Source organism: Anopheles arabiensis, chromosome 3 (genome assembly GCF_016920715.1).
Source record: "Anopheles arabiensis isolate DONGOLA chromosome 3, AaraD3, whole genome shotgun sequence".
Classification (NCBI taxonomy): Eukaryota; Metazoa; Arthropoda; class Insecta; order Diptera; family Culicidae; genus Anopheles; species Anopheles arabiensis.
Window position 1 is genome coordinate 44,789,928 of NC_053518.1, and position 23,232 is coordinate 44,813,159.

The window sequence follows — 23,232 nt, forward strand, 5'->3', positions numbered from 1 at the left end:
GTCTCCTAATAATGGTGTTTTAAAACATTTAATAAAATAAGTATGAAAAGGTTTTCCTTAACGCAATACATTAAACTGTATACATTCTCAGGTTAATTTATCACCTGCTTGAAAAATTGTGATTGTTTCATAAGGCTTCTCTGAATCGGTCTATCGATTGTTCTACTGTAGGCTCGTATTGTCGCGCCATACACGGTTATATATGGGTTTACGCCCCCATAGGAATAATCGGGGGTCGATGGGTTTGGGTACAGCTGTCCTTGGTTCGCCTTAGGTACACAAACATACATAAAAACGCACAAATACCTACACAAATCCATATTCATCAACGGTTTCTGTTCTTACAGAGAAATCTTACAAGTTTCCAATATTCTCATACCTTAATTTGATTATAACACACGAATTGGAAGAGACCCATATTGGACGAGGAAGTGATATAGCAGTATATGTATGTTACCCACGGGAAAATAACATCATCAAATGAACTAACAATTCATTTACTAAAGGCCTACCGATGGGCTCGTCAACGGAAACATGTGGTTCTTTTTCTGCGCCCACTCCACCACCATCACCGTACCACCGACGGTCAGATCGACAGTTCCGTACCTCAAACTGCACTTAGCGTGGCCTAGCGCGCACGGTACATTTTTGCAGCTAATTCAATAGAGAAAATCGAATTTCCTGTTTCGCTTACCTTTCGTTCAACGTCACATGTCCTTGGTCTGTTAGTGGGAAGAGAAAATAGAAAAAAGTATGCAAAAATAGCGAAAAACACAATGTGCAGCAGGCGACACGTACGTGTTGCATTGTTTGAGGTTGAGCGAACATGTTTTATGCCTTTGATGGGCTCATCAAATAAAAATGGATCATTTTTCTTTTACTCTGGTTTGTGTTGCTTTTATTTTGGATTGGTATTTCTGGTCTGTAGTTGAGTATAACAGAAAAAAGACGTTAAATATCGATCACTTGTTGGTTCAGGCTAAATAATATTGCATTACAATTGTTTAAACTATGCGCTACTTTCAAAATGGTTGTGTGGATTTTATTAGAGCACAATAAACGGAATGATGAATTAGAATGAACTATAACGTTCGATAAAGTACCTTTCAATGGTTTCGAAAACAAAATGTCTCGCAATAGTATAAATTGTAGTATTACTAAACTGTAGTACACTAAAATTCAGCAATACGGCCGAATCCATTCCTCTATAATTTAAAACAAATTATAGAGAATTCAATTCAAAAGAATTTAACTCGTTTTGTTTAAAAAAAATTAAATTACAAAACAAAATAAAACATATTCTAAAATATTCAAACATCAAACAGCAAGAACAGCAAGAAGCAAACATTGCAAGCCAACCGATTCCTAAGCAAAATCGCGAAAAGCGTCGAATAAGCGAAAATGTCCATGGTGTGGATAAACTTGTAAAGCAGCCTACCTGCAAATGCCTCTAAAAAATCTTTTTGAAGTCTTTTTGCAAGATTCGAGCATATATTAGAAATAGTTGCTTAGACGATGCCAGGCGCTCAGGATCTCGCACCGGTTACCAACTATTTCACTATGCTTGACCAAGAGTAAAAGAGAAACTTGCACTGCAGCTAACTGCATCTTTCTCTGGAAACGATATGTGCATATCCTGTGCCGTTCACATGTGTGTCCGAGAAAGAGACGATAGACAAAAACAGCACACTAAAGAACCAGCTAAGACTGGTTGTTGAAAGTGAGCAACAACTGCTGAAAGCATGCTTGTCGGTGCTTTTTGGAGTGTAATGCTTTTCTTTTCTGTTCACGATAGTTTTGCTTCCGAAAACGTACGAAAGACATGTGTGGAGAAGCCTCGTCACTGGTACAATCGACTCTGAGAAGCTTCGAAACGTTCCAAAAGGTTTCAGTGTGCTGGTGTTGCTCTCAACAAGAACATGCATGCTCTTTTCGATGATGCAATTCCCAATAGTTCATTGGCGGTCGATGTTAGCTTTCTCTTGGGAAATAGTTGAAACCACACATACAAACACAATGTTAATATAATGATTTCGGTTACACTTTCGTTTGTTTAAAAGTATTAAAATGAATTAAGAAGCTATTTTAGTATAATTGCTAATTCTGTTTACAATATTTGTTTAACATTCAATATAAAAAACTCAAATAGTATTGATTGGTTCCAACATCTCATATACCCATAATTTGAACGATAACTATGTTTGTATTAAAAAAAATAAACAACAATCTTTTAGACAACGACTATTCATTGTAGCATTAGATATTAAAAACAAAATAAGATATATTCGTCAATTTATTTAGAAACAAGTACAAACAATCTGTAATATTTTCCGTTTTTTAATAAAATACTAATAACAATCCCCCACCTATTTCACATCCACAGCTCAAACTCCAACGACAGGTCGTTTTCTTTTCTTTATCAAAAACAACGTGCCTCTTACTAGGTTATCATAACAAATGCACGAAGGTTTGACTCCCTAAATAGGTTCCATCTGCACTTACCAGTGCACTGGGCCAACTTTAATATCGCCTGTCTCGCTCAGTCGAACAATGCCGCACAGATCCGACCGTGCCCTTTCAGTCGTGCTACCCGTGAGCCCTGTATCTACAAGCACTCCACGTTTTATCTTCCAACAGCGGAAAGCGTGTTTGTCGCCGAAGCCATCCGTTGACGTTGTCTGTATCTGCTACAGTCTGTGTCCGGCGACAGTAGAGGCTTTTGTAACGGCACAACACCAAACCCGCACACACCAAGGCTTGACTGCGATGGGGAGGCAAGCGTATATCGTCCCCGTTAGTGACAATGCCCGTGCCCGAGAGCTTTGACTCACCTGGTCCGATAAAGTAAGCTTCAGGTGGTCAACTCGAAAACATTCGCATACCGTTGCCCGGCGCGATAGGTTCCCGGTCGTGAGCAAGTTTCCGGTGAAGGCAGCTAGGAGTTTGGCAAAATCTTCTACACACAATAACGCAACACAGACGAGTTGTTTCATCGTGCCAGCTAGCTTCTTACACAGTCGGTACGAGATAAGGAAAGTGAGTCAAATCGTGATAAAATAGTGAAGCGTAAACTAAGGTGTGTGTGAGTGTGCTTCTGAGTAAATAACTGAGTTGGGTAATGCAAAATGCGGACGGAATGTAGCGAAACTCTTCCACTGGATTCAGTCAGAATGGGTTGGATAGTGTTTGCTTTTACCAACAGTCAAATTGGTTATAAGTGTTTGGTCTTGATTGTGATCAATTTGTGGATGGTTCAATAACCTGTGTAATACATGCATTGTTTCTAAAATGGAAAATTTAGCCGTAAAACGATCAAGTTGTACACCAATCTTATAAGTATCTCTCTCTTTCTTCTTCCTTTGGAGCAACGATCACAGTGACAATGCTGTGAAGATTCATTTATCCGGTTGCCGTTTATGTTTTCTTTTTGTTTGTTAGAATTCAAGCAATGTTGCTTGTTGGTCGTACGCCGCTCAGTAATTTGACCTTTCCCTTTACAAGATTAACCCATTACCTAATTGGTCGCTCTATCTGTCAAGACATTCCGCTGCGACTGTGACTGTGTGCTGCTCGCTGCTATTTCTCTGACTGATTGACACGCTAGCGAAGATCGGGGTATGATCATGCAAATAGAAAAAATAAACAAACAGCCATCCAAGTGAGCACGTGAGAAATGGAGTATTGGTACGAGTGCGGTATGAGCGTGAGCGTTGGGTTGTGGAAGCTGTGTCGTAAACGATGCACACGAAACATCTCCACCGACAACTGCAGTGCAGTGTGTGCCGAGTGCAGCTTGAACCGAACTGACTAGATGTGCTCCAAACCACCTACTGCCCTCTTTTGGCTAATGGGAGCTAATTGTTTTCACTCGAGTATGGATTTTACCTTGACACGATCTCTCGCACGCTCGCGATCGTTCGTCAGGTTATTTCAGTGATCGGCACTGACGGAAGATCGGATTGCAGCTGTGGTTTACGTATGGATTTCGTTTGCTAGCTTAATTTCTTTTACCTTTGCGTGTATGCATGAGTGTTTTAATTGATGTTTAGAAGCAGTACGGATGGTTCTAACTCGATTGCGTCGAAAATTTAATGTGAACTGTGGTTTGACTGGGTTTTGAGTTTTTATTTTAATTCAACTTCCATACTTCATTCAATAAGCAGGCCAAGAGCAGTCATTCGTGAAAGTCAATACATGATAAAAGCTACTTTACGATTAGCTATTGTGTATTATGACATCTCCTGTTCTGTCACTCAAGATCAGTTCTACAAAAGTGAAATTTTTGTTAACTATGCGCATTCAAACTGGGGCGTTACATATTCCTCAAAAGTCTTACTTGAAAACAAATTACCTTGGTAATTTTTACTTTTCCTCAAAGTAGTCAGAAAAGCACCAACAACTTTTTACGGCTTAGGAGCAAAGCATACATACATTTCATCAGGAATATGTATTAGGACATTAAATACTTTGCTATCGATCTTGTTTCATGGCTCACCTTATTTTATATTATTAAATTGATAAATTTATTTATCTTTTCTCATTATTTTTTATGTTTCCTTGGCTTTGTTTTGATTTCTTAGTTTCATTTTTATACTTTTGCTTGATTATTATGTCTTCTTCTTTTGCAATAGATTCTCTTAGCTCATCTATTAAATTATCCGTGCAACATCACTTAATGGGATACTTTTCAGTTTATTTTAAGTGTATTCTTACATGGTTATAGTTTATTTATTTAAATTAACATTATTACGCCTTCGGCTATTACTATCGTTGTTCGTTGATTTTTTTTTGTTTATGTTCTGCACATCAATTTATATTTATTTCCACACAATGATTCAGTAAAAACTGACAGTTTGGGGAAAAAATAGAATAACCTAACTAAAACAGAACAATATTGAAAACAGCTTTTGCAGGCATACAATACATTTTTAGTTTTGGCTATTACTTTGAACTAGTCTGAAAATAGATTAATTAACTTGTATTCATCAATTTATTCCGCTAGCTACAACGAGCCTTTATGGTTGTACTTTAAAGTATTGAACTATTCCCATTCTGCCCAATAATTAGGTAATAATATTCGTAAGATGTTGAGCCGGTCTCGTAGTACAGTCGTCAACTCGTACGACTTAACAACATGCCCGTCATGGGTTCAATCCCCAAATAGACCGTGCCGCCATACGTAGGATTGACTATCCTGCTATGGGGGGAAATCAATTAGTCACTGAAAGCCAAGCCCACAAGTGGTACAGGCAGGCCTTGACCGACAACGGTTGTTGGCCAAAGAAGAAGAAGAAGAAGAATTCGTAAGATGTGACGTAAAATTGTTTAAGAAAAGATGTAATTCATTAATATTTTTGTTGTAAAAACTGCAATGGTTTATGGTTGAAATTTGTTTTATAGCAAGAGTAACATATATTAACACGGCTATGATAATTATCGCTCTTCAACAAACCGCTATGCTTCAAACATGGCATGCTAAATAGGATAAATTTAAATTAACGACACATTCAAAAAGCATTCAAATGCCCTCCCATTAATCGAAATTTGGTTTGAAAATCATGTTCCAAAGTTTCCAACCTTCATCGATTTCTTGTTGCGCATGCTCTTCCAAAAGGGGAAAATGGTTACCCACACGATAAGGGTGTGTGCATGGGCATCACAAAGGGCACCAACCACGGATGGCATCGTGTTGGTGTGCGCGTTAGTTGTTGCAGCAAAATCTAGCCCCTGTCAAAATTTTATCGCACCGATTAGGCAACGCTATCGAAAGGGCGATTATTGTAGAACACGAGACATGCGCACACGCACGCAAACCTCCGTCGGCGTGTGCTGGGTCGTGTAGTTGAAATGTAATGAAGCACCGTTTACACATTGAGAAACTGTTGGTTTGGTTTGGGTAGTATAATAAATACAAAATGCTTTGCAGGTCGTGGTTGATCAAATGTCTGATTTTATGTGATCAATTAATTCAAAGAAACGATCATTTCATGTTTAAACGCATTTGCTAGAAAGGTGCATTTGTTGAACAAGACGGCGCCGTTTGTAAAACCGTTTCCAACGATTGTTGTTTGTAATTTTCGCCCGATTCATCGATTAACCAACACAGCGATAAAAACCACCCCTCCCTACGATGTCGATTCGCATACACACACACTAACGCACCCTTTTTCTCCATCTCTCGCGGTAACATTCCAGACGCGATGGATCCCAGTATTCTAGCAACCATGGACCGTGACGCACTGAAAAAGCAGATCGAAAACATGAAGTACCAAGCCTCGATGGAGCGGTGGCCATTGTCGAAGAGTATCGCAGCGTAAGTACCATTGCCAAACCCTAACCACCCCCCCCCCCCCTTTTTCTGTCCCTTTCCCTAGAACCACTTGTAATTTCGTCCTGCCAGAAGAGATCAGTAGTTGATTTTAGTGCATTGAGTGAATAATTTAAGATACCTCAGCTACTAATGTATGCCGTTTGGAGAAAAAAAGCCTGAGCGGTAGCAAAAAAAACGAAAAAAAGGAACACTCCCCTGAGAAATCGCGTTCAAATGAGTTGATGTAAAAGGGTGGAAAAAGTGCCCATCGAGCTAAAAGGAAAAAAACGAACGGGGTAGCGCCCTTGCAGTCGATATTTTCGGGGTGTGTGTGTGTGTTTTTAGTAATGAGTCAGACCACGGGGTTGAGCTGAGCGATGGCTTCGGTTGCCAAAAGTGACAAGTGTGGTCGGTCAAAAGTGACGATGCGGGCGATCAGCAAATCGAACCGAACCGAAGGTGTTGACGGCCATGTGAGGAGTGCTTGTGTACCGAGTGAAGCAAGAGAAGCAATCGCTGATTCGCTTCAGCCACCGAGTAATTATAGCCGTTTCGTAAAGGCAATCGTTTATTTGTGTTTTGCAAGTGGCCAAAAACAGCATCCGCACGCCGAATTTATGCAGCAGCGAACGGCAATAGGATGATCGATTACTTGAAATTACCTTCCCGTCCGAGACCAACCTAGCCAACGGAAAACGGATGTGGGAAAAAATCGATAAAGAAGCCAACCCTCGTTCTGGCGGTCGGTGCTGCTGGCGGCACTCGGTTACATTGCGTTGATGGTATTGGTAATACTGCTGGGAGCATTGGAACCCGACAGTAACTGGCAGTAAAGCGCGTGTGAAGTTGGAATTTTCCAGCTTTTCATCATTCATTTTCCAACACAGTGCAGTTTCGCTAGGAAACAAATCATTGTAGCCTTTTGGAAGGCCCATTCACAGTGTGTCGGGTGCGAATGTGTTAGTGTGTGGTGGCCTCCCCCCCCTCCCACACAGGGTGGCTGTGACTAGCGCACCACTAACCAGTGGGTGTTGCGGGATGGCAGAAGGGGCCAGCAGCTTCTAGTCTGCCTAAGTGTTCTTATCTTTTGGCGGCTCAACATAGCTGTAGGTTGTATGCTGCGGTCTCGCTCACCCACTCATTCAAGCATCACCATGACGATGGTAGTTGTGCTGCACGGTGGTACGTACTTTAGTGTTGTGTGCGTGCTCGTCGTGGTGTGCGTGTGGGAAAACAGTGCCAAGGTAGAATGCCATCGTTCCCACCGGTAGTTGGTGGAGAGGGTGAAGAGAGGGTGGAAGAAGAAGAGGCTTTGGAGCTGCCGAGCGGTGGAGACGCATTATCACCTTTCGTGGCCGCGGCCCGCTCGGCAGCGCTAGAGCAAATGGGATGGAAGTAATCCGCGATGGACGCGATAAAGTTTGGCTTGGAGTGCGATTTTGTTTCGCTCTTGCACGCTTCTGTGCTTGCTTGCCGTGTGTGAGTGTTCCTTTACTGTTGCCTTATCGTATTGTTATCGCTGCATTTGGTTTGCTTCGATTGGCGATGAATCGTTTAAAATGTTGACAGAATAACATAGTTTTGGCAAGCAAAAAGAAAAGAACTCAGAAAGTGTGAAGTAACGTTCGATTAAAAATCGTCATTCTGATTGAGCTTTTTAAAGAGTTTTGTTGAACTTATTTACGCATCGATAACATGCAAACATAATATTTTCAATCACCTTCAACGATATCAATGAACAGGTAGACGTGGCTTAAATGTTTAATTGCACGAAGCATAATTATTAAAACCATATCCGCGCGCAATTATGAACAGTCGAGCGTGTATGCATTTTGGTTTTCTTTGACTGAACAGACCATTCAGGCATTTTCATTTCGATTGAAATATAACTGTTACCAATTGAGTCATTCAATGTGTTGTATCGCGACGTTGTTAAGCAACACAATGCGTTCTTTTCATGCTACATTTGCACATTAACTGTTTTTAATGTCGTCGTTCACTTCATGTGAGGTGTTAAACAGTTAAAACAGTGTGCATATAATAATTCTGAATTGACAAGCACTTCTTTAAGTTACTATTACTATTGTTGGTTTGCTTCAATCGAACTCTTTGACGTTGCTTTTTTGTTTTTGAATATTTTGTTCTTTTACTTTCTAAACTCATTTCATAATATTATGTTATGGAATAAACCAAGGGTTGACAAGCTTTTAAAGAATTTTTAGAAGAATTGAGCTGAAGAGTCTAATATTTTTGTTACAGATTTTGTATATTTACATTAGTTCAGATATTGATTGCACGAACCAAGGCGACTTTTATCTTAAATAAAAATAAAAATAAAATAAACACCTTCAATTTAAGTTTTGAAGGCTTAACACATTTATATGAGTAAATGCTAGTAGTTTGAGAAGCATTCTTTGTTTTCGTAAACAGGTGCTAGAAATTCAACATTTTGGAATATGAAACCATATTAGTATCTTGAAAAATGGGATGGTTTGGCACTGGGTAAGAATAACGACGGTTGTTTATCTCGGTAAAACAATATGCAATTTTCTTAAAATTATAATACTTACTTTTATAAATTGTTGCTTAGAAAACCATTCAAATTATGTTACATTGCACTTTTTGGCTATATAAGCTTTCCTTCCGTAAGTAAATCAATAATCAATTACGATCAGCTGGTTACATCAGCAACGGTAATAAAACGCCCCGAATCATCAATGTTTGAACGATCGCTAAAGAACGAACATTTCTCATGGGAGAGCTCAAGGTACATATATCTCAAGGGATATTTAGCAACATTTGCCATTACCTCACTAATTTGATAACACAATTAACGGAATATTGAAGCATTATAGCGATGGAATGAAACACACGAAAGCGGACAGGTATAAGAAGATTATTATTGTGTTGCTATCGTGTTCATATTTCTTGTTTGAAGTAACGGCATTCAATTTAATACACACGGTTTTGCATAGATGCTGAAATACATATACATTTTACTATTTAATAGCAGCATTTCCTTGGGTTTGTTTATCTTTCTTTCCTTTGCTTGTTACAGTCTTCTTACAATTCTTGCCCACTTGCTGCATCAACTACACAAACACTTAAAGACTGGGTTCATTAGTACCGTATCGTGAACAGCTCCACTTACCATGTTCTAATGATGTTCGTATGCTCTCATCCTCTCACGACTGCCATCCACGATACTTTTCTCGACAGTTCTTTTTTTTTGTGCTCTTTTGCCCCCATTATCTTTCTTAGAACGATAGGAGAAAAATGTTAAGCAAATCTAGCAGAATTTGTGTTAAGGGATGACATGGATGGATACTGCATAAAATGGGAGACATCATACGACACGAACTAACTTAGTGCGAATAGCTTGCCGTTCATGAGAATAGTAATGTATCATAAAATGAAAGTTTACAAATACATCCTTCTGTACATCCAGAAAAGCCACATTATGAATGAAAATTTGTCCAGCTAGAAATGAAGCGTCCTTAGTTTGAAGTAATATAGATATTGCTTGCGAAAGTTTCGCGTTGAAGTAGTAGCGACGTTTTGATTATTTATCCTACTTTTACTGATTTTAATAGTGTGTCCGTGCCATTCTGACAGTACATTCTGACTGCCATTACACGAGTTACATATTGCTGCCAGTGCTTGGCATTATGCAACTTGTTACAGATAAGACAACATTGGAATGGGACGTTCGATAGCATTGCTGCGTGCTTGCGAGCAAACCAAATGCAAAGTGATTGAGAAGCAGAGAATAGTTTCTCCGGATGGATTACAGTTTAATTACGAGCAATCATTAGATACGATGGTGCTAGACAATGGTAAACAATTTAATTACTTTTTGAATTGCATTGTTAGCAAAGCAGGCAAGTATAGCTAGATTAATGTCAGACGTGGGAAATTCGTATTAACGGTACAAACTATGAAGAATCTCAAAAACAGCCATGAACCTTACACTTGTATAAAAAGTATGTAGTTTATAAAAAAAAAATACATTACAACGATCACTAACAAACTAATAAATTAACTCTTACTAACAATACTAATAACTGCATGCAATAACCTTAGCAATGTAAGCAAACGATTAAATCCATCCACGATAAGCAACCACCCTGGCCGACTCGGCCTCTCGGGTCATTACTAAACCCTGACTAAAAACACTAAACCCACTTAACACCTTACGCTAACTTTCGCTAACAAAACGCCCGAAAAAAAGGCCTCAAATGTCCGAAGACATCGTCCGGGAAAAGTGCCCGCAGCCCGTGCGGACAGAAAATTGCCAATCCCAAGCATAAACAAATCCCCGCACTAGTGAGCCAACACGGGCCCGGCCCGCCCGAACACGGGTAGACGGGTCACGGGGTGTGCGTGATTGAAATTTTAATGAAAAGTAATCATACCCGCGGTACTCGGTAGGATGAACACCAACGAAAAAAAGTGCACCATCAATGTAAAAGCAATTCACGGCGAGGGTGAGTGAGTGGTGAGGTCGGGGGAACGCAAAACTCCTATGCCAGGTAGGTTCGCATGGGCTGGGGGCCAAATGACAAGGAATTGTCCTGCGCTGGGGCAACAGGATTCGCAAACTCTTCGGGTGATGATTGGAAAATGGATTACATTCTTGTCTCAGCACGTGACGTGCTTTCCTGTGCTGTGTTCGTAATGAATCCATTATATCTGCCGTCCATAAACAATCGTGCCAAAGCCTGTTGCTTGAAGTGCCGGTGCTTGAAAAAAACAACACAACAAGCGCACTAAACCTTTAAATGTAGTCGCATGCCGCCAGGCCGGCGAATGGAAAGTAAACGGCGAAGAAAAAAGGGGAACAGAAAATAGTTCAAGCCCATAAACACACAACACCAGCAGCAAAAAGCGAAGAACGGAATGGTGTGCGGTGGTAGTAGCTACTAATTGGATTTCATTTAAAAAGCTTCCTCGGCTGGAAGCGCTTCCCGAACGGACGTAACAGGATTAACGAGGGCTATCGATTTCGTTCTTCGATTAGCGACATGGAAGCGATGCGTTCATTGAAATCATTACGTGTGCCCTGTTGTTTGATGTATCGTTCGATGGTTGTATTTTTTCTTCTGAACAAAGTTTCACATGCTTCTAGTTTTGTTTTATGATAACAGGCCTATAAATAGTTTTTTATGCCTACGTTACATAGGTTGCATAGTTACTCAGGTTTAATGGATGATTGGTTGTACGTCAATCGGAACACTTGTAGCATAAAAAGAGGAATGTGACAAACGACGGTTTAGCTAACACAGCATATATCAATCGACCTAGCAACTGCCTTAGACGTTGATCGATCATTTGCGGCATCCGTGTCCTGGCTGCTTCTGCCTCAAACGAACTGTAAGATTCATTAGGTGATTATTTGAGGGAATGTAGCAATAACAAGCAGCGGCATACACTCTTGATTAGTTCCCGGTGCCATAGGAATGGTGTCAGATGGTTGCCGAGGAAGCGCGTTTCGCAACATCCTTAACACCGTCCAACATGTTGCCGATTTGCTTTGGAATTTGTGGGAAACGGTAATGTCCATAGATGGAGAAAGAAATTTAATTACAATTTCCCCGGAATTTGCCGGATGTGGGTAGGCAAGGCAAATAAGCTCCTTGCGAACTTAAGCTGAAGATGGAGGAAACAATTTGTATATGGTGGGAGAGAGAGAGATACATATAGAGGAAGAGATAGATATATAGAGACAGTAACAGCCATAAAAATCATGCTTCATGACAGTGGCATGATATTCATCGTATTTGTCTTTAATCCATGTAAAGCTTTCCATGGAAGCTAACATGCAAGAGTTTGCTGACCCTGTAGATGATTTTTCGCAGGAAAATAATATGTAATTTTATATGGTTATATCTTGCTTGCAAAATAAGAGAATTATTTGTGTAAAGTTTGCTAATTTGATTACGAAGCAAGCTGATAGCAAATATAATTTACATCCGGCATTGAAGGATCTTCTTCCGCGCCGTTTTATGCGAATAAAAAATAGCTCCTTCGCCGAAATGCTTGAACGAGTTTCGAGAACCAAATTAATTCACACCAACATCAACAACACCAGCTGCAGCAGCAGGAATTTAACATTGGCGGTTACTTTGAAGAAGAAGAAAAAAACGGGAAAAGAATACATATTTAGCTCACCAATACTGCCAATTCAGATGAAGCTTTTTCACAAGCAAATTGAAAGCAGCACAGGATATGAAACTTCCTCGAAATATTCAATGAAAAAGCTCACCACGCTTTAATATGAATTGTTATCGGTTCCAGGAAGGGTGGCGAAAAACATCTCCCAGTAGAAAACATGTTGTTCATTCGTGCAACCTTTTTTTTTTTTACAAGACGAAAACGGTAGCGTCCTTGTATTTGAATCCATTTTCGAAATAGCGGCGATGTTCATAGATCGAACATATGAGGCTGCTAAATAGTAGAATAGTGAATATTTATCATTTGGTTCAGTTAGGTGAAGTTGAAGTTAAAAATACTGGCTGCGCGATGTTTGTTCATTGTTGTATTATTGGTGCAATGATAAAAATTGTTATATTGTACTTATATTTTATTTACTTATATACTACGAGCGTCACATTTGAAAAGATTTTTTTTATTGTTGTTATCTATATATTATGGGTGAGGTAATTTTAGAAACGGGTTCACCATCCTCAAAGTTCTTCTCTTTGATCCGCAACTTCTAGCAATTTAGTTCAATCCATTGAGTTTTATTTGTTGCGCAGCATGTTTCGAAGAGGAAATGTTTTGGAAAACTATTAAAATACAGTTGAAGCCTTTCTTCTTGTATCATTTTTTCGACAAATGTGGTTTCTTTGCTGCGTCCTTCAAAACTGGGACCTTATGGAACACTCGCAGATTCGTTAAAATGTACTGCATTACTGGTTACAAACTGCACTTTGTACTTAGCACTGCACTTTACTTGAGCACTTACTGTTCTGCATACGACAACACACTTTGAACCAATATTCGCTGAATTGAGTTATATTTGAGTCATTATAAATAAACTCCTCTTTGGAGCTACCATGTAAGATTTGGGGCTTTCACAACACCTTTTTGGCTTGACCAAGAGATTGATCCAGACCGATGCCTACGCGCAGACTGTACCACTGCTATAAAGAAACAGGGGAGAATAACCGAGACGAACATACAGATGATTCTTTTAATTTAAGATCTGAAGAGCAAGTGTTTATTACAGTTTAAAAATATTCCTTATATTCTATCTTACTTTCCGATTTTGAAAATATTTTTTATCCTTATCCTTCGCGCATCGCTCGTCTCTTTTGTTTACACGATGACGGCTATCTGTTTGAGTTTTTGCTATGGTTGAGTGATTTAGCTGTTCTAGATACGTTTTGCTCTATTTTTTCACGTGTATGTTATTATTACTTGCTTTATTCGTTTGCGTGTACGCTTTAGGACGATTACGCTGCCCCGCGTGTAAGAAATTTTCTTTTAACTATTTATATGTGTGTACTTTTTTCCAGTGGCTGGAGTTTATTTCAGATTGTTGTAATTTTGGAACGCGTTATTTTTGCTATGCTAAAGTGTTTTAAAATATGAATGCTTAGCCTGTTTAAGGTTCGTTCAGCTGCGCGAATGTTCTGGATTTTTCTAAGCTGGTATTTTTCCTAACTTGCGATATTGGTGTTTTCACCTTTACAGGAGGTATGATTTATTTTCCTGGACCTATTTGTTTGTTACTTTATTACTCCGATGCAAATTTAGCTTGCTATGGTTGTACGCTTGGAAAAAGTATATGCCTTTTGAGGGATTTGCTCATTTTTATCTTTAAAAATTACCAAATAACTTACCAGTCAAATGTAATGTTTAAAGATATAAACTGTCACGTTAATAACAAACATCTAAAGCAAATCATCATGCTCTTTATTGCTAATATCTCATATTTTAATAATAGTACATTGTACATATGATATTTATTATATCTTACAAACATTTGACATTGGTACCCAAGAAATTACGCTTGATACCATCATTAAATCAATTTAACATAAAAAAGCACACAACAAATTCATTTGAATAAGCCATCTGATGCTGCAACTCACTCAAACGCACACAGAAGGAGTAATTTTTCATTTGATGACTCATTTTACTCAGGCACTTTACAAAAAATCACACTACCACGTATGACTACCACATCCTTATCACTTGCCGTCCACATGTTCTGGCTGGATGATGCAAGAGCTTATGGGAGGGTTACAGTCTACGATTTCTTTCGTGCACTTGCGATATTCGATCAGCTGAAGCGGAAATTGTGAAAAACCGCGACAGCGACACGACAAGCGAAAAAGGAAACATAAATGTGTGGATGTGGCAGTACATCTGTGCTTCTTACCGCCCATCGAATCCATCCATCCTTGATCCTTCAGGCCGGCTTCATCACTCGACTCACGGCGTGCAGCTGTGGGGAGACACTTTCTAATAAAATCCTCATCGTTGCGAACGAATGAATCATCATTTCCATCACCCTCGCTACAGGGTTTCGTGGGCAGTGTAGTGTGTGCGAAGATCAGCGAGTGCGATGATGGTGGGCGTGTGGTTTATTATTTTTCCCTTTCCTAAGACCCTACTCAAAGCTCTGTCACTCGCTCGAACGATCTCGCATTGAAACCGGTATTGGGTGATTATGGCAAAGATGATGAAATTCAGAAGCAGACACCATTTTTCAGAGCCACTGTTGCTGTTGCCGTGCTGCAAGGATAACGTAACAACAATAACAATGAAGTGATTGGTTATAAAATGAGAAAATTCAATGACTGTACCCTTAATGCTGGCATCAAATATCGTTTTCGTATTTCGAATTAAGTCGATTTGTCCCGCACAGTGTAACAGCGTTTTACCACTTCATGTGGGCTGTAAATGAAATGAGAAATGTTGTATCATTACAATCATTGGACTTTTGAGGGCATTTTTTTAGATCAGGGGTCTCCAATCTTTTTCCTTCGCGCGCCGCATTGATTCGCAAATAACGTTGTTAGGGGTCATTTTGTCGTTACCAGTAGCTAATGGATGAACGTTCAATCACGTTTTGATAAGAAAATACTAACTGGATGTATCAGATTTTAACAAATCCATATTATTCAACCTTGATTTTCGACATTAAAAAGAAAAGTTATAATATGGATTAGAATATTCAATAAAATTTATTATTTATTGTGACATTTACAAAGTCGTCGTGGGCTCTCGAGGGCCGTAGTTTGCAAACCCCTGTTCTAAATCCACGTTAGTAATCTAAAAAAATACATTTTTTCTACGTACCAGATATTTGAAGCTTTTTCCAAAGCTCATCACCAGCTAAACCGGTTCTGTTTAATCAGTTTGATTTCTCGGACGGACTGATTAGCCAGACCGTACCGCTGGTTGGCTACTCCAATGACATTTAAGCTGCTGGGAAATTGTTACGCGAAAAAGATATCTTTCTAATCTTTTGGAGATTAAAAATCTATCAAAAATGGTTCCACGCAAATATGAACCGTGGTATGCGATGTTCAATATTTAATAATCCTGGGTCGGTCATTCCACCTAACATCCTTGTTTGTCTTGCGACTAACACAGTGGCAATCACTTGCTACTAACACGGGTAATTGCTGATCTCGCCATAAACGCTGGAGCCCAATTCTGTATCATTAATGTAGGATTTTAACTAGTTTTGTGGATTTTTCTTAAACAAAACTTCAAAATTTCTTGTTTAAAAATAAAACAAACACAAAATGAGAAATGTAACATCAACCGTCGAAAGCTTATGTGTCGTAAATAGTTTGCATTTTTTCACCCATCCACTCACGAGAGCGTTCGCACTTACAAAAGGTTTACTGCTAGCAACCGACACGGTTGGGTAAGAAGTAAGTAACCAATAAAAGCTGTGAGCTGTCATGGCAACACGTTCCTTCGCTGTAACCAGCTAGCAGGTATCCTTTTTTTCTTGTTCCTTTTATTCTCATCATATTTCCGACGGGTTGATCAAAGAGCGAATCACATTCTAATGCGGCAAATGCTTTCGACCCTTTTCTTAGAAAATTTCAAAATATAAAGTATAAAGGTCTGTTTTCCATCTAAGCCGGAAAAAGATTGAAATATTTCATGCAGAAGGAATGTGGTCTTACAGGTTGTGCAGTTTTCGTTTGTCCTGATTTTCTTCTTCTTCTTCTTTGGCTCAACAACCGTTGTCGGTCAAGGCCTGCCTGTACCACTAGTGTGGGCTTTGGCTTTCAGTGACTATTTGTGTCAATCCTACGTATGGCGGCACGGTCTATTTGGGGATCGAACCCATGACGGGCATGTTGTTAAGTCGTACGAGTTGACGACTGTACTACGATACCGGTCCTGATTTTCATGTATACAAAATATCGGGAGAACGCTATTGGGTAACAGATGCGAAATGTTCAATGCAGACATTTTATTTTATTTCAACTTTACGGTCAGCCTACACAGGCTTCTGAGATTTATTACTACTACGCTCCCGGGTAGACAGTCCTTTCTGTGGGAGGGACTGTCTGGTTGGAGATCGATCCCAATTGAAAATTGATCGAAAAAATAGTTGTTTAAGGTTATTTTTTATGATATTTCCTGAATGAAGGAGTTTGTAAAGCACATTAGAAACCATGTTTTCAACATTAAATTCTTCATGTTACTTGAAATTAACAGATAATACTAACTAATTTTGTTTATGAATTTATTTAATAATTTTTATTTAATACCAATGGCTTGAAAGTTCCACAAATGTTTTAAATTATCCTTTAGAAAGTAGGATCAACTAAAGCTAACAGGTCTAAACTGTATTTTATGTTCAAGGCTTAAATTACCCAGTTTTGTTCAGGGAATAATCCTCTCTCTGATACAGGTTCAACTATAAACTACTAAATCGTTTCAAATACTGTTTTCCAACTAACCATCATTGCATTTATCCCTCTCTTCCAGCATGCGAGAATACGTGGAGGAGAACGAAAAGAACGATCCACTGATTCACGCACCGGACAAGAAGAATAATCCTTGGGCCGAGAAGGGCAAATGTGTCATCATGTAAATAGCGTCCTATCTTCTTCCGATAATACTTCTACTTCTACTACTACTACCACTACTACTACTACCACAACTACCACTACTACTAGAACTACTTCTACACCCCAAAACCAATCAACTATTTACTACAACAACTTGCTACCATTACAACAATTGTACCATAAGCATCAGAGCAGAGAGCTTCAGCGACGAATCGAAACTATCAAATCCGTACTACTTTGTGCCACTTTTTGCCTCTTCGGCCCACACAGTACTTCAAATCGTCGAACAATTCAATCGGTGTCCGAGAGTATCAGCTTCAAATCTCAAACTACAGTGATGCAAGATGTAGCTTGTAGCAGCTTTTGTTTCCGCTACCCTCCTTTCTATTCAGTGCATCCGTTTTGTGGTTCAGTCCTTGACGAAGGATCTGTTGAAAATAAGAATTAAATAAGGAGTAACAGGAACCAAATGCTAACAAATGCGAAAACCAATCAACATAAAGCTCTAAAAGATCTGTGCGGAAGTTGACAACAAGCTTACGCTGGCATCATGTCAGTCATTTCAGTTCCTTTTATGTATCATAAGAAAAAGTTGTGTTGTATGTTTGTGTATTTTTTTTCAATTTAATTTAGTTTAAACAAGAATGTTATTCATATAATGATTTGATTTATGATGTTAAAGATTTTGAAACATTTTAGTGTACATCCTAAAAAAAGATGCATAATGTATGTTAAATGAAGCTGGAAAAGTTAAAAATGAAAGGCAAAGAAAGGAAAAAAAGTAAAACCAAACTTGTGGCATATTTGATCGTTCAAGCAGGGCTAAATTTCCATCTTGCTTTTAATCTCATTGCGTTCTGTCTATTAGCTTTAAGTTCCTATCAGATCGGTGTTGTTCAGTTTGTTTTGATTGTTTGTACTGTCCTGTCAACTATTCATTATAGTAAGTGCAATAGCAGAATCTGAAAAAGAAACCCAAATACTCCCGAATGTTTGTAACTCCCTTCCCTCAACTCCGGTGTAGCAACAAACACGTAAAGCAGCGAAACTGTGCAAAATGTGCAAAATTTAAGAGAAAAATTAAAGAAAACAATTAGCGTGTGTAGCTAATTGCACTACCGATCTACCAAAAAACCAAACCATTTCTATCATTGTTGCATACTTTCGCCTGGTTGTTTTACTGTGTTTTTTTGTCGTTTTCTATCGGCACACAAAGATGAACATAGGGTAACAACTGGCACACTTCACTACCCACATCACATCATATCTATTGAAAACAAAAAAAAGATACTGGCCATAAGGGATTTGTGGGACAATTTTGTAAACAATTCGTTGGAATGCAAAAAAAACAAAAAACAAATCCCAGCATAAAAGACATTCGCCCTATTTTCACATGCACGAGTCCATTGTAAAATGGAAGAAAAGATCATGATAGCTACTGGTGTACTGGTTTTACACGTCTGCTAGAATAAATCATACACATGCATGACTAATTGTATCGTTGTGTGGCGTCCTTTCCTTTTTGATGTATTTTTTTATCTTTGTTTACTGTTTCGAGTTTGTTCTATTTTTTAGTTTTCATCTTCTCTATACTTTTTTTTTATGTGATTTGTGTGCAATGTTATGTTATATTCTCTCTTTTGTTTGTTTTGCGGCGTAATTCTGTTGTTGGTGGTTGTTCAAAGCTTCTGTTTTTCTTTGCCTTTGGTGAACGTTGTGAGGTTGGTTTTAAATGTGAAAAAAAATATTGTCAGTTGTTATGCTAATTGATACAAATATTGATTGTGCTCAGTTTGTTTGGAATGTTTATCAAACAATGGTTTTGAATTTCTACAAATTTGTATGTTTATTTTTATTTTCATTTTTCACGAATAACATACAGAAAAGGTCATGTATATATTTTGTTTCATGGTTCAAACATGACCATTCCATTGCGTGTTATATTTTTCCTTTCGTGTGAAATATCATTTCAGATATCTTTTTTTTTAAACAAACTGTACAATAAGGCACACAGAGACGCATTCAACAAATGGAAAAAAGCTTGTTTATTTTACTGTACTGTACGCAATAGTAGTCGTTGACGCATCACTAAGCCAGGCCAATGTATGTCGTTTTGGCTATTTTCTCTCTCTCTCTACTTTCAACAGATAAAATGACACACGTTCGATGTTCACCACTGTCATTAGCAATGCTCACCTCGTCGAGTCATAACAAATGAATGCCGAACCAAAGCACCGAGAGCAAACGAGCGATTAGCATTGGTTGGAACACGCGGTGCACGATGGATTTTCCGGAATTATGTTTGTAGCATTAACTTTTTGAAAGAGCCAACGATGCAAAGCAGGAGAGAATGGTTGAATCAGTGGCCAGTCCGCTCAGTATTGCAGTAATGCAACAGGATAACGAGTGTCATCATTTGGCCGACATGCCATTCCGGCTAGACGACAAAACCGATAATGATTCCACGCACAAACCACCACAAACAAGGAGAGGATCGTTTTTTGTTTGCGCATTGCGTTGCATACGAATCTAGTCATGAGAAGTTTTATTCACTTGTGTTTTGTTTTAGTCAAACAGCAGAGCAGCAGGTAACCAGAGAAAAGTTAACAGGCGAATTATTTGTTTTAACGAAGCTAGTAGATGCCAAAATGGGCAGAAAATGATAAAAATCAGGAATTAGACCCTTCGTACCATGCCGATTCTCTACAATATATCCCCAAACTGAGCTCCCTTGCCAAGAGCTCGTGTGTTCACTAGTAGTATTTCGCATCAGTCGTAGTTTCTAACTGGATTTTTGGAATGGGTTTTCTTTTTCTAACTTTAGAGCTAGAGAGTTGCGATTCGTCGCTGTTCGTTTTTTAAATGTCACTAATGTAAGATTTAACGAACCCAGAGTATCAGTGAATTTCTACACCTGTCTGTCGTTTGTAACCTGACTAACTATATTTTAAACTCGGGGCACACTCTTCACTAATCAATCACGTTCAACCGTATCGTCCGTTTCTACCATACTGTACGAATGAAGCAATTTTCGCTCTTTTCATGTGGATGTTTCACGGTGGGAAGGTGTAAGTACGTTCCCGTGCAAAGATGGATCCGCGTACTTTACTAGCTACCCTCTATAGAGGAAATCCGAAATCGAAGGACCTTGCAGGATTGTTTGAAGTTTCATTGATTTTATTTCTACAAATTGCCTGTTGCAGTACGGTAAAACCTAGTAACCATTTAAAATAGAATCATTATAATTAAATAACACAAACATAAAGCTATTAATGCGGTAAATTTCACATTTCTTATAAATAAAGTAAATGAAAGTAAACAGTCAAACTTTATGTTTTGCGTAGCTTTGCTTACCTTGCTGGGAGAAGCTTCGAATTTATAAGCCTTATTATTCATATTTATGGTTTTTTTCTTTTTTCATTTATCTCCAAGTTCGAAGGATATACAAACTGGAATGTTTTAAAACAAAAGCTATAATTTTAAATTAGTATCCCATTCTTTGTTTCGCGATCCAATCATTTACGCTTCTGTGACTTTTCGTGATTACTTTTTGTTGTTGTTGCATACAGCTTGCAAGCAAGTACTTACTTCTTGTATGCCAGTTTGAAGTGGAATCGATTAGAGTTTCATCGAGCTGGATTCCGGTGCTTGTATTACTGATGTAGGTACTTCCAATATCTTATTTTCTTTTGTCAATATTTTAACAGATTTAATATCACCAATGATTATACTAAAATATGAAACGCGAAAGAAACTAAAAACTCGCACAAAACTATCACCCGACAAGGTAAGTGCAAACAACAAAATACGAAGAAAAAGTCTTGGTATAGTGATAGATAAATTATGGCTAAAATAATTTGGATGCTTAATCACTATTACAGAAAGGATTAAATATTGAAACAATTGGCAAATTAAACAAGGTATAACTTTTAGTGCAATCAATTATTTGCACACATTTTAATATGTATCTACCTAAAATCGTAAGCTCGCTCAAGAAAATAGGTTGTTGTCTTAGCTTAAAAAGCTTAATAATTCAGCTTTCTGTTCAATGGGTGTTCCAAACACATATCTTCATACGGAGTAGTTTCTGTTGTAATTTGTACAATAACGTTCTTATTTGTAATAAAAAAGCTTATATTCAAATATATTAAAAAAAAACAATTATTGATTTAATACATAAAATGTCTCATGATTTTTATTTTCATTTTTATGATTTGTTTTTAATTGTAACATACATACCAAATTTTAGGATGCCAATATAAGCATGCAGTAACGCTCCTTTTTTGTCTAAGAATTCTTAATCACCATTTCACGCACATAATAATTCCAACCTTAGTCGAAAAAAAATCGAAAATTAACGATTTTTACTTTTGCTAATTGGGTTACAGTGTTTTGAATTCTTTTTCTATGTTTGACGATTATCTGTTGTTTGGATTTTTTGTTTTTTTTTTGTGTTGGAAATTTAGCGTATCTGAATTCTGTTCTACTATACAGCGATAGAACATTGCATTTTTGTACCATTTCGAATGGTGTTGTGTCCCCTTCATTATTTTTTGTCCAACGTCGAAACGACACCGTGGAAGATTTCCCTTTGGTTTTTTTTGCTTCGGTGTGTGAACAAGGGTGAAAAAAACCACGGTCCCCGAGTTCCGGAGCAGATGAGTACGCTCATTTGTGGAAAGCAGGTTGGCCGGGAGCGGGGAATGATGCAAGCAGGGAACGACATTAAATCTTCTCCGGGAGAGAACAGGGAAGGGATGGGTCGTTTGCAACCGGCAAAATGCTGCAGAAACTAGACGAATGATAAAAAATGAGGCCCACGGATTGTGTGGACGAGTCCTTTTTTTTGTTTCGCTACAAAGGACGCACTTTTTTTTCTTTGGTATTCAGTGGCGACAGTGTGAGTTTTTATTTTTGCGCCAAGAGAACGAGAACGTGATGGTTTTGTCTTATTTTTATTGCATTAGGCTAGGGAAACTACGGTGAGGACATTATTTTTTATTCTTAGTTAGGCTCCGTCCCTTTTTAGCAAAGAAATGGGGGAATTTTTGTGTTTTCTTCTGCCTTTGCTGTTGTTGTGTATTGTGTGTAGTTCCATGGAAAGGAGTATTTTTAATTTTATTTCAATTCAATTTAAATTCAGCCTTTTAGATGTTAGTCTATTCATTTCACAGTCAAAAATGCGAAGAAAGCTAAAAAAATGAATATTTGACAATGTCGTTTAATGACACTACAATCTATGGCTAACGATGGCTTGGGGTTTAAAGCTTTTCATTAGCATAGTGACGGCACATTTGCTTTAATTACTTAGGCGAGATTCGCGAACATGTCGCTATTAGCAACGGATGCTTATGAGTAGTGAGGAGTATAGACTTAAGTTAAATGTTCTACGTCAGATAAAATCATTTCATTTGTATTGAGGAGGAGAAATAATTCTTAAAAATGATAAACAATATTTAAGTAATTATTCCTAATTATATGAACACTACCGGCACTTTACGATACATTTTCCTTTGCATTTGTAATTACCTGTTACCTAGGTAATTTCCTTTACCACATAGCAACTACTTAAAACTCTCTTAAAATAAATTAAAAAACACTAACAACTGACACCTTCAAAAGAACATTCTGCAGCTGGTGCAGGGTACTTGATGCATAATATGCAAAGATTTGGATTTTGTTGCATTTGCACCTAACAAAAATCTGTATGGGATTCTGATGCATAAGATTCATTGTTCCTATTGTTTTCTCGTATTTAGAATACATTTTTTAGTTTGCCAATGCTCTAGATTGCCGCTCCGAGAAGTGTTAAGGACAAACTTTCTTGTAAAACAAAGTGATACGGAGAAGTTTACCTCCTTTTGTATG

At 38.2% G+C, this 23,232-nt stretch overlaps 1 protein-coding gene across 3 annotated transcripts; it reads left to right on the forward strand.

Moving 5' to 3' along the window:
- Positions 1–2,800: 2,800 nt before the first annotated feature.
- On the forward strand, positions 2,801–20,696 carry LOC120900568 (guanine nucleotide-binding protein subunit gamma-e). Of its 3 annotated transcripts, XM_040307709.1 has the most exons (4): positions 2,801–3,036; positions 6,196–6,313; positions 17,282–17,383; positions 19,512–20,696. In XM_040307709.1, exons 2-4 carry the CDS (start codon positions 6,201–6,203, stop codon positions 19,513–19,515), a joined length of 219 nt encoding a protein of 72 aa, XP_040163643.1. In that variant the 5' UTR covers positions 2,801–3,036; positions 6,196–6,200; the 3' UTR covers positions 19,516–20,696. The 3 variants fall into 3 exon arrangements, with proteins under 3 accessions (XP_040163643.1, XP_040163642.1, XP_040163641.1); XM_040307708.1 differs by lacking the exon at positions 19,512–20,696 and having other exon boundaries at positions 2,805–3,076; positions 17,282–18,857; XM_040307707.1 differs by lacking the exon at positions 19,512–20,696 and having other exon boundaries at positions 2,814–3,036; positions 17,282–18,857.
- Positions 20,697–23,232: the final 2,536 nt, after the last annotated feature.

Excerpts from the sequence above, each read along its gene's own strand:
- LOC120900568 (XM_040307709.1), top strand. The coding sequence starts at position 6,201 with ATGGATCCCAGTATTCTAGCAACCATGGACCGTGACGCACTGAAAAAG. Across the intron at positions 6,314-17,281 it reads TTGTCGAAGAGTATCGCAGC|CATGCGAGAATACGTGGAGG; the intron begins GTAAGTACCATT and ends CCTCTCTTCCAG.